The sequence below is a fragment of the Carcharhinus amblyrhynchos genome, chromosome 21 (genome assembly GCF_965287045.1).
Source record: "Carcharhinus amblyrhynchos chromosome 21, sCarAmb.v2.hapA, whole genome shotgun sequence".
NCBI lineage: Eukaryota > Metazoa > Chordata > Chondrichthyes > Carcharhiniformes > Carcharhinidae > Carcharhinus > Carcharhinus amblyrhynchos.
In genome coordinates this window covers 32999192-33011005 of record NC_137344.1, presented here as the reverse complement: position 1 = coordinate 33011005, position 11814 = coordinate 32999192, and the positions used below count along the sequence as shown (strand labels likewise).

Below are 11814 nucleotides of genomic sequence, written 5' to 3'. Positions count from 1 at the left end.
TGCTCAGCATCCTCATATTATCTAAAGCAGCTATAATACACTCTTACCCGATCTGATGGTCAACGATACCTCAGATGGTTCTGACTATCAATGGGAGTCCTTTTGACAAAGTACCTCACAAGAGGTTATTGCAGAAGGTCGAGGGACATGGAGTTGGGGGTAGGGTGTTAGCGTGGATAGAGGATTGGTTGTCAAATAGGAGGCAGAGAGTGGGGGTCAACGGGTGCTATTCGGATTGGCGGATGGTGACTAGTGGAGTGCCCCAGGGGTCGGTGCTGGGGCCTCAGCTTTTTACCATTTATATAGATGATCTGAAGGAGGGAACCGAGTGTAGGGTGTTGAAATTTGCTGATGACACCAAGATTGGGGGAACGGCAAATTGTGCGGAGGGTGTGGAGAGTCTGCAGAAGGATCTAGATAGGCTGGGCGAATGGGCCAGGAAATGGCAAATGGAATTTAATGTTGGCAAGTGTGAGGTGGTCCACTTTGGTAGGAATAATGGTAGGAAGGACTATTACTTACGGGGCGAAAAACTGCAGCAGGCGACGGTGCAGAGGGACCTCGGGGTCCTTGTGCATGAGTCGCAAAAACCCAGCTTGCAGGTGCAGCAGGTGGTCAGGAAGGCGAATGGGATGCTGGCCTTCATAGCGAGGGGGATTGAATATAAAAGTAGGGAGGTCTTGCTGCAGCTGTATAGGGCATTGGTGAGGCCACAGCTGGAGTACTGTGTGCAGTTTTGGGCACCGCACCTGCGCAAGGATATTTTGGCCTTGGAGGGAGTGCAGAGGAGGTTTACTAGGCTGATACCGGAGTTGAGGGGGTTGAGCTATGAGGAGAGGCTGAATAAACTAGGCTTGTACTCGTTAGAGTTTAGAAGAATGAGGGGAGATCTCATTGAGACGTATAAGATGATGAATGGGATGGATAGGATAGAGGTGGAGAGACTCTTATTGAATGGTGGGGCAGGCTCGAAGGGCTGGATGGCCTACTCCTGCTCCTATTTCTTATGTTTTTGCCCACTATCCTCACCCATTGCTCCTCTCCATACCCCCTTATGTCTATCTCCCCCTCCCTCATGCTATTTTCTCTCCCTCAAGGAGGGTTTTAGTGGCATGGAGGTAATGTCACTGGACTTGTAATCCAGAGACCCAGGGTAATGCTCTGCGGACCCAGCTTCGAATCCCATCACGACGGATGATGACATTTGAATTCAGTACAAATTTGAAATTAAAAAGACCATGAAACCATCACCCATTGTCGATTGTCATAAAATCCTGCCTGGTTCATTAATGCCCTATGAGGAAGAAAATCAGCTGTCCTACATGTGACTCCAGATCCACAGCAATGTAGTTGACTCTTAAATGGCCTAGCAAGCCACTCAATTGTATTAAACTGCTAAAATATCTAAAAGGAATTAAAATAAGCAGACCACCTATGACACCCGAAACGACAATTACAGATTCAACCTTATCAACCAGGCAAAGTCCTCCTTACTAATCTTTGGCGGCTTTTGTTAAAATTGGGATAGCTGTCACATAGACTAGTCAGCCTAAGATAATTACACTCATGGAATCATCCCCTACAGATAATGTCCCAGACACTACAATCACCATTCCTGGGTACGACCTGATCCACCAGCAGGACAGACCCAGCAGAGGTGGAGGCACAGCAGTATACAGTCAGGTAGAAGTTGCGCCGGGAGTCCACAACATTGACTCTGTACCACGCCCCCTCAGCTAATGAATAGGTACTCCTTTATGTTGAACACTACGGAGGGTGCAGTTTGTACTCTGGATGGGGACTTTAATGTCCATCATCAAGAATGGCTCAATAGAATAACTACAAACTGAGGTGGCTGCTCCTAAAGGACATGTCTACTAGACTGGGTTTGCAGCAGGTGGAGAGGGAACAAATAAGAGGGAAAAATATATTTGGCCTCATTCTCACAAACCTGTTTGCCACAGATGCATCTATCCATGACAGTATCAGTAAGAGTGACTACTGCATTGTGCTTGTGGAGCTGAAGTCCCGTCTTCGCATAGAAGATACCACACATTGTGTTGTGTGGCACTACCAAAATGCAAATTGGGATACATTTCAAATTGATTTAGTGACTCAAGAATGGGCATCCATCAGGCACCCTGGGCCATTGGCAGCAGTAGCATTGTACTCGACCACAATCTGTAACTTCATGGCCTGGCAGATCCCCCATTCTACCATCACCAAACCCTGGGATCAAATCTGGTTCAATTAAGAGTGCAGGAGGATATGCCAAGAACATAAGAAATAGGAGCAGGAGTAGGCCCTTCGAGCCTGCCCTGCCATTCAATAAGATCATGGCTGATCTGAAGTAGATCAGTTCCACTTTCCCGCTTTCTCCCCATAACCCTTAATTCCCTTGTCTATCAAAAACCTATCTACCCGTGACTTAAATATATTTAGCGAGGTAGCCTCCACCACTTCAACAGGCAGAGAATTCCAGAGATTCACCGCCCTTTGAGTGAAGAAGTTCCTCCTCAACTCTGCTCTAAACTGCCCCCCGCCTTATCTTGAGGCTGTGCCTGCTAGTCCTGCTATCCTTTCGAAGCAGGAAGAATCTCTCTACCTCTACCCTATCCATCCCCTTCATTATCTTATACGTTTCTATAAGATCCCCCCTCATCCTTCTAAACTCCAACGAGTACAGACCCAGTCTATTTAGTCTTTCTTCATAGTCCAACCCCCTCATCTCCAGTATCAGCCTAGTGAACCTCCTCTGCACTCCCTCCAAGGCCAATATATCCTTGTGCAAGTGCGGCGACCAAAACTGCACACGGTACTCCAGCTGCGGCCTCACCAGTGCGCTGTACAGTTGCAGCAGGACCTCCCTACTTTTATATTCTATCCCCCTCGCTATAAAGGCCAACATTCCATTCGCCTTCTTGATCACCTGCTGCACCTGCAGACTGGGTTTTTGCGACTCGTGCACAAGGACCCCCAGGTCCCTCTGCACCGTAGCAAGCTGCAGCTTTTCGTCTTTTAAATAGTAATCCCTCCTACTATTATTTCTGCCAAAGTGGATAACCTCACACTTGCTAACATTATACTCCATCTGCCAGGTCCTTGCCCATTTGCTCAGCCTATCCAGATCCCTCTGCAGACTTTCCACACCCTCCACGCAATTTGCTTTTCCACTCATTTTCGTGTCATCAGCAAATTTTGTCATCCTACACTCAGCCCCCTCCTCCAGATCATCTACATAAATGGTAAAGAGTTGAGGCCCCAGCACCGATCCCCGCGGCACTCCACTAGTCACCAACCGCCAACCAGAATAGCACCCATTGATACCAACTCTCTGCTTCCTATTAGACAGCCAATCCTCTATCCACACTAACACCTTGCTTTTATGAGCAACCTTATCAAACGCCTTTTGGAAATCTAAAAACACCACATCCACCGGTTCCCCTCTGTCTACCGCTAACCTAAAAGCTAAGAGCAACACCTAAAAATGAGGTGTCAACCTGGTGAAGCCACAACACAGGACTTCTTGCAAGTCAAACAGTATAAGCAGCAAGTAATAGACAGAGCTTAGTGATTCCACAATTAATGGATCAAATCTAAGCTCTGCAATCCTGCCTCATCTAGTCATGAATGGCGGTGGACAATTAAACAAATCACTTGAAGAGGACCTCCACAAATACCCCATTCTCAATTACGTGAAAAGTTGCCCAGGTATGTCCCGTACATAAAAAGCAGAACAAATCCAATTCAGATAATCAACACCTCATCAGCCTACTTGGACTATATCAGGAAAGGGGTTGGGGTTATCTACAGTGCTAGCAAGTGGCACTTGCTTAGCAATAAATTTGAGTTCTGCCAGGGTCACTCAGCTCCTGACCTCATTACAGCCCTGGTTCAAAGAAAAACAAAAGAGCTGATCTCCAAAGGTAAGTTGAGAGTGATTGTCTTTAACATCAAGGCAGCATTTGACCGAGTGTAACATTAAGGAACCTGAGCAAAACTGGAGTCAGTGGGAATCAGGGAAAACCCCCTGGTTGGAATAATATCTAGCACAAAAGAAGGTGATTGTGGTTGCTGGAGGTCTATCATATCAGTTCCAGGACATCGCTGCAGGAGTTCCTCAGCATAGTGTCCATGGCCCAGCCATGTTCACCTGATTCATTAGTGACCTTCCTCCCATTATAAGATCAAATGTGGGGATGTCTGCAAATGATCGCGCAATGATCAGCACTATTCTGTCTCTTAAGATATTGAAGCAATCCCTATCCAATGCAGCAAGACCTGGACAATATCCAAGCTTGGGCTAACAAATGGCAAGTAACATTCACCTCACAAGTGCCAGTCACTGACCATTTCCAACCTGAGATAATCTAACTATTGCCCCATAATATTCAATGGCATTACAGTGCAGCCCTGTTGTAACGCGATGGTTGGGGTTCATAAAATGTTATCGCGATTGTTATCGGGGTTGCGCTAAATCAGGGTTTGGCTAAATCACTAAACTGGAAAGAGCAAAAAAAGGGTCCATCTGTCATATCACGTCATATCCAATTTCGCACTAAATCAGGGCGCGTAAAATCGAGGTTCCGCTGTATCATTAATGAATACTGTCAAAATCTGGAAAAGACCATTGACCAAAAACTGAACTAGACCAGCCATATAAATACCATGGCTACAAAAGCAGGTCAGAGTCTAGGAATCCTGTGTGGATTAACTCACCTCCTGATCCCCCAAAGTCATCTGTAAGGTACAAGTCAGGAGTGTGATGGAATACTTTGCATTTGCCTGGATGAGTGCAGCTCCAATAATACTCAAGAAGCTTGACACCATCCAGGATAAAACAGCCCACTTGAAAGGCACACCATTCACAAGCATTCACTGCCTCCATCACTGACGTGCAATAGCAGCAGTGTGTACCATTTCCAAGATGTCCTTCAAGAATTTACCAAGGCTCCTTAACAGCACCTTCCAAACCCATGACCACTACCATTGAGGTCAGCAGAAGCATAGGAACATCATCACTTGCAAGATCCCTTTCAAGCCACCCACTATCCTGACATGGAAATATACTGCTAGGTCAATATCCTGGAACTTTCTTCTAGGGAGAGTTCTGTGGGTGTTCCTACATCACATGGACTACAGCAGTTCAAGAAGACAGCTCATCACCTTCTCAAGGGTAGTGAGGGATGGGCAATAAAAGCTGGCTTAGCAGTGAGGTCTACACACCAAGAATAAATGTTTTTAAAAGCCTACGTGAATATTTAATAAAAATTACATCATTAAAATCATTTAAAATTATTATATAATTGCCTTTATCCCATGGAGAGATGACAGAGGAGGGGGAGAGGTGGCTAGGGTAGAGAAGAGGTGATGGGGGAGATGAATGAGAACAGCTAATTACAGGGGAGAAGAGGCGGGACAGGTGACGTGGAGAAGTGACAGGGGAGAGGTAATGGAGAAGGGGGAGAAGTGAGAGGGAGGAAAGGAGATTACAGAAGAGAGAGAGAGGTGACAGGAGATGTTGAGAGCTGATAGAAAGGAAGAGGTGATGGGGAGGAATAATAATGGGGGAGAGATGATTGAGGAAAAAGAGGTGACAGAGGAGGGAGAGAGATGACAGGGAATGGGGAAAGGTGATGGGTAGGGGGAGTGGTCATGGGGATGAAGTGGCTGAGGAGAAAGAGAGGTGAAGAAGTTGGAGAAAGGTGACAAGAGAGGAGATGAGGTGACAGAGTGGGAAAAAGGTGACGGGGGAGGGGAAGAGATGACAGGGCAGGAGATGAGTAACAGGGAGGGAGTGAGGTGACAGCAGAGGGAGAGAGGTGATGGGGAGGGGAAGAAGTGGGAAAAAGGTGACGGGGGAGGGGAAGAGATGACAGAGCAGGAGATGAGGTAACAGGGAGGGAGTGAGGTGACAGCGGAGGAAGGAAGGTGATGGGGAAGGGAAGAAGTGACAGAGGAGGAGAGGTGACGGAGAGAGAGTTAATGTAGAAAGGGGAGAATGCAACAGGAATTCTTACATCTTCCATGAAGTTGTCTCCAGGATTTACAACCCTAGGCTCCAAGCATATCTTCACTGTCTTGATGCCCTTGGGATGAGTATATATGCAGACAGTATCTAACTGTATACCCTGGACTGGACATTGCTATCATTCTGCCATTCACTATCCTGTTGGTTTTGATGAGTTCAGTTCATGTCACACACTTTTTAAGCTATTTTGGTAATTTCCAGTTTGCAACTATGGTTTCCTTCATGAAACTTCTTGGTGTAAAAGAAGGAAAAGGTGGAAAAGTCTGGCTGTGGAGTAAGCTTGGTTCCTTTTCATCGTCAAGTGAAACTTCTGGAGGACATATCACTTCTGGGAACCCTGTTTAAAGAGGGAACGTCACTGAAGGTGATTTTCTTTTAATTCAGTGAAGCTGTCCTTCCCTCCCTCCATCCCTTGCTCCCTCCCTCATTTTCCCTCCCATCCCATCTCCCTTCCTCCATCCCTCGCTCCCTCCCTCCCTCCCTTCCTTCCTCTGTGAGATGAATGTAGTGTCTTTTTCTCAGCTGTGGATGATTCCCTTTGGTTGATATGTTTATCATTGGTGCAGAACACAGAGTGGTGCAGATGATGATACTGATGAATATTGATTGGGGTTTTGAGAAATAACTATCAGTTGTCAGTCTTGATGGCGTATTCCTGTCAGCTCTCTGAAATTCCCTGTCACCAGATCTTCCCGGATTGTTAGTTATTCAGTTCCAGCGATTTCTAGCTGAATGCAACGTGTGATACAAAAATCCTTTTAGACTCTGGGTGGTGATTAGCTGGTGCCCGGAGCTCCAATCCTGTCTGTGTGAGCTGAGTTTAGGAGGTTTTAAGCTTCCCTTTCTCCTGTTCAGTCTCAGTCTTTGTGTCTCCCCCAGCCTGCCCCTCCCTCACCGCAGCTCTCAGAGCCATCTCTTTGTCATCCCCCTGCCTGATGATCAGCAGCCGGCAGGTGAGCAGTATCCCAAAGACCAGTGCATGGGCGTAGCGTTTGAGTGGGTCACCCACCAGCTGGTGGAAGAAGAGTACAGCCAGCATGACTAGGAGTAGCATGAAGTTGGCCACATCCTTGGGCCTCCCGGGTACCAGTGTCATCACGATGCCACACACCAGCTCCAGCGTGCCAATCAGCTTCCGCAGCAGGACTGACGTGATGCCCATTTTCTTTAACATCGGGAGAGCCTTGGCATATTCCTTATAAGCTCTTTTCTGCAATTAAAATGATTGAAAAAAATGGCATTAATTGCTCAGAACAAGCTCTGCAGTTTCATGGGAGGTCTGGTAGAATGTTACAGGCTCAGAAGGAAACAATTCAGCTCATCATGTCTGTGATGTCTCTTTAAAAGATTGATCTAACTAATTGCACTTCCCCCACAGACCTGCAGTTTTTTACTGTTTAAAATACTTATCCAATTCCCTTTGTAAACTACTATTGAATCTGCTTCCACCCGCTTTTGACAGCTTGTTCCAGATCACAACTCACTGTGGAAAAAACTCTCCTCATCTCTCCTTCTGGTTCTTTTGCCCCAATTCACTCTGAAAGTGCGATGGTGGGAGCCACTCATTCAAGGCTAATTAGGGATTGTCACTTTGTTTAGACCGTACACAGTGAGACAGGATGATCAGAAGTTTAGTGGGATCAGAATTAAGGGAACAAGATAAGCTCAGAGTGGGCATGAGGGTAGATAGGAGAGAAACTAGAGAAGGACATGAGATAAGAGCTAGGATGGGGGGCACTTTGATCCTGTAGGCTAGTGGAAGAGGGGATGTGGGAGAGACAGCTGATTGGATTGTCTCAATATTAGGAACAAAAGAATTCAAGAACCATTCCAGAAGGCAGCTCGTTACTTTCTCAAGGACAATTAAGGATGGGCAACAAATTATTGCCTATCCAGTGACTCTCACATCATGTGAAAGAAGTTAGTAAATATTGTTCATGATTTTATTCATTGTTATTATTTAATGTTTTACTTCTACACATATTTGCCCAGTCTCCTTCAAATCAGTCATCATCACCCCTTCCCTGAAATAGCTCGCTCTTGGCCATTTCTTTCTGGCAAACTACCATCTCTAACCTCCCTTTCCTCTCCAGCCTCCATAAGTTGTCACCTCCCACATCTGTTCCTAGCTTTCTCAGTATTCCATATCTGAATCCTTCCAATCAGGTTTCTGACCTGCCACTATAATGAAACAACTCTTATCAAAGTCACAGATAGCATCCTATGTGAGTATGACAAAGCTAAACTTTCCCTCCTTGTCCTGTCTGCAGATTTTGACATTGTTGATCACACCATCCTCTTCCAACATTTCTCCATTGTTGTCCAGCTGGTTTGGACTGCTCCTACCTATTCCACTCTTATCTATCTAAATGCAGTCAGAGAAACACTTGCAATGGTTTCCCTTCCTGCACCTGCACCATTACCTCTGGTCCCACAAGGATCTGTCCTTTTGCTTCTCCTATTTCTGATCTAAACACTGCCTCTTGGTGACATCATCTGAAAACATGACATTTAGTTTCCACGTGTACGTTGATGACACACAGCTCATCACCACCTCTTGACTCCTCCACTGTTGCTAAATTATCAGACTGTTTGTCTGACATCCAGTAGTGGGTGAGCAGAAATTTCCTCGACTTAAATATTGGACAGGCTGAAGTTATTGTCTTTATTCCCGCCACTGATTCCATCCCTCTCCTTGGCAATGTCTGAGACTGAACCAGGTCGTTTGTGACCTCAATGTTATTTTGACTCTGAGATGAGCTTCCGATCATATATTTGGACTAAGATGATCTGTTTCCATCTTTCTACCATCAGCCAACCTCTTCCCTTTCTCAGCTCATTTGCTGAAATCCTTATTCAAGCCCTTGTTACCTCCAGGCCTGACTATTCCAACACATGGTGTGGAGATGCCGGCGTTGGACTGGGGTAAACACAGTAAGAAGTCTCACAACACCAGGTTAGAGTCCAACCAGTTTACTTGATAGTAATCTCACAAGCTTTCAGAAACGGTGTTCCTTTGTCAGGTGTTTGGAAGGTTCTGATCAGAACACCGTTTCTGAAAGCTTGTGAGATTACTATCAAGTAAACTGGTTGGACTCTAACCTGGTGTTGTGAGGGTTCTTACTATTCCAACACACTCCAGGCTGTTCCCTCACATTCAATGGTCCATAAACTTGAGATCATCCATAACTCTGCTATCTTCGTATCCTAATTCACAGCAAGTCCCACATCCCCTAATTCCCCCTCGCTCCCCTCCCACCTGCCCCTCCCACTGTGTTCGCTGACCTATATTGGCTCCAGGTTAAGAAATTCTTCAATTTTAAAATTCTCTTTCTCGTTTTCAAATCCCTCCATGGTCTCACCCCTGTCGACCTCTGTAATCTCCTTCAGCCTCACAGCCCTCCAAGATATCAGTGCTCATCTCATTCTGGACTCTTCCTTCAGCTGCCTGGGCCCTAAGCTTGGGAATTCCCTCATGAAACCACTCTGTCTCCCTGCCTTTGGCTCATTGAAACCTAATTCTTGGACTTCTGACCTAATATATGCCTTAGTGTCGAAATATTCCTTAAAATTCTCCTGTGAAGCACCAATTGGGTGCTTTTATTGTATTTAAGAAGCTGTATGAATACAAGACACTGTTATTAATTTATATATTTTTGGTGAGAAAGTGTTCATTGTGTGTTCCCTGCCTATCGGAAATGAATAGTTCCTTTTGTAGAATGACCGAATTATCGTGATGCACTGATATGTGACAGCTCCCATTTCTAATCTCTTGCCTGCTTTCTGAAGCTCTCTGATCCAGGCCCTCTGTCTCATTCAGATGCTGTTGTTTTGTGTGTTCAGTGTTCATTGCTGCTGTGTGTGTGTCTGTTAAGGCACTTGCCCACCCACTGCTGCTTACCATCTCGCTGTAGGCTTCTCTGCTCAGCCTCGGTGTCAGTTTGATGGTTCCCATGAAGACAAAGAATAAACCCAAGGCCACAGATAGAGTTACGATTGTGACTGTCCTGGACGACACCATCATCAGTCGAGGCCAGTCTCTTACACACACAGCACGGCCCAGAGACAGAGAGAATTCAGGCAGCAGCTGGCACTGCTCTGTCACTCACTGCTGCAGGGTCCTAAAGACTGCCTGTTACAAGAAGCGATCACTCCAACAACCTTCCCCTCCCGCTGACAGAGACTCACACCTCCCCCTCTCCAACAAGAGACTCCCCTTCCCTAATAATGACTCCGCCTGATAGCCCCCCCCCTCCCCTAACAGAAACTCCACCCGACAGACTCCCCCTTCCCTGCCCGACTTCCCCCAGGTAGCAACTCCAACCAATAGACTCCTCCCTCTCCCCCTGACAAAGCCTCCATTCCCTCTTCCAACAGACACTACCCATTCACCCAACAAAGCCTCCTCCATTGCATCAAAAGAGATCCCTCCGCCTGAATCTCTCCCATCCCCCGACCAGCCATTTAAATACTGTGGCTACAAGAGCAGGTCAGATGCTGGGAATTCTGCGGTGATTAACTCACCTCCTGAGTCTCCAAAATTAATCGACCATTTACAAGGCACATGTTAGGAATGTGATGAAATACTCTCCACTGGCCTGCATGAGTGCAATTCCAACATCATTCAAGAAGGTCTACACTATCCGGGTCAAAGCAGCCTGTTGGTTGGCACCCCATCCATCACCTTAAACTTTCACTCCCTTCACCACCAATACACAATAGCAGCAATGTGTACTACCTAGAAGATGCACTGCAGCAACTCACCAAGGTTCCTCTGACAGCAGCTTCCAAACCTGTGTTCTCTATCACCTAGAAGGACAAGGGCAGCAGACAGACAGAACAACACCGCTTGGAAGTCACCCTCCAAGCTACACACTATCCTCACTTTGACCTACATCATGTTCCTTCACTGTTCCTGGGTCAAAATCCTGGAATACGCTGTACCGTCATTGTGGGTGTTTCTATACCACATGGGCTGCAGTGTTCAAGAAGGCTGCTCACCGCTACCTTCTAAAGGGCAGTTGGGTTGGGCAATAAATATTGGCCTAGCCATCAAAGCCCATCTCCCATGAATGATTAACTAACCACACAGTATACTGCTGACAGTCCTAGTCCCCATAATTATAAAAAGGATATTGAGGCATTTTAGAAGCTGCAGAAACACTTATAAAGATGACAGGAGAACAGAAAGTTTATAGCAGTGGAATGATTGAACTGACTGGGGCTTTTTTATCTAGAAACCAGAAGGTGATTGCAGTAAAAAACTATCTGATGAACTGTAGCCTGACACAAAATCAGTTTCAGTGTGTCTGAAGGAAAAAGACTTTCAAAGATTATCTGAAAACATGCTGACTTGTTTGCACAATGGATACGTTGTGAAATACATTTAACGCTAGATAGATCAACATAGCAACAGTGGTGAGGCCAGGCTGGCTCCGGGTTATTTTGAACATCTATATGTGTGGAGTTTTGGACGCTGAGAAAAAAATAATGTGAATCAAATTATGAACTGGGATTTCTGTAGCTCTAGGGTAACAAGATTTTGAAAGCACGTTCAGCATGGAAAGAAACTTAGCTTCACGATAACTCTTCCAACCTTACCGTTTTACTTGCCATTCCTCCCAGCCACTCATCCCTTCTGATGTCCTAACTCCACATTCTTTTCCACACCCATCTCACTTGCTCCCACCCATCAGACTGGGTGTTTGCTCCAATCCCTCAACCACTTGTCCCATCCCATCTCCTTACCCCACCCCAGTAACACCTGTCCCCCTGGAACAACC

At 46.1% G+C, this 11814-nt stretch overlaps 1 protein-coding gene across 1 annotated transcript; it reads right to left on the bottom strand.

Annotated features, from left to right (window-relative positions):
• Nucleotides 1–3081: 3081 nt before the first annotated feature.
• On the bottom strand, nt 3082–11811 carry tmem35 (transmembrane protein 35). Its single transcript, XM_080208963.1, has 2 exons — nt 9933–11811; nt 3082–7241 (listed from the first exon to the last, which is right to left on the bottom strand). Exons 1-2 carry the CDS (start codon nt 10053–10055, stop codon nt 6852–6854), a joined length of 513 nt encoding a protein of 170 aa, XP_080065089.1. The 5' UTR covers nt 10056–11811; the 3' UTR covers nt 3082–6851.
• Between the last annotated feature and the right edge of the window lie 3 nt (nt 11812–11814).

Coding starts and splice junctions, on each gene's coding strand:
- tmem35 (XM_080208963.1), bottom strand. CDS start 10,055: ATGATGGTGTCGTCCAGGACAGTCACAATCGTAACTCTATCTGTGGCC. Junction 7,242..9,932: donor GAGAAGCCTACAGCGAGATG/GTAAGCAGCAGT, acceptor TTTTAATTGCAG/AAAAGAGCTTATAAGGAATA.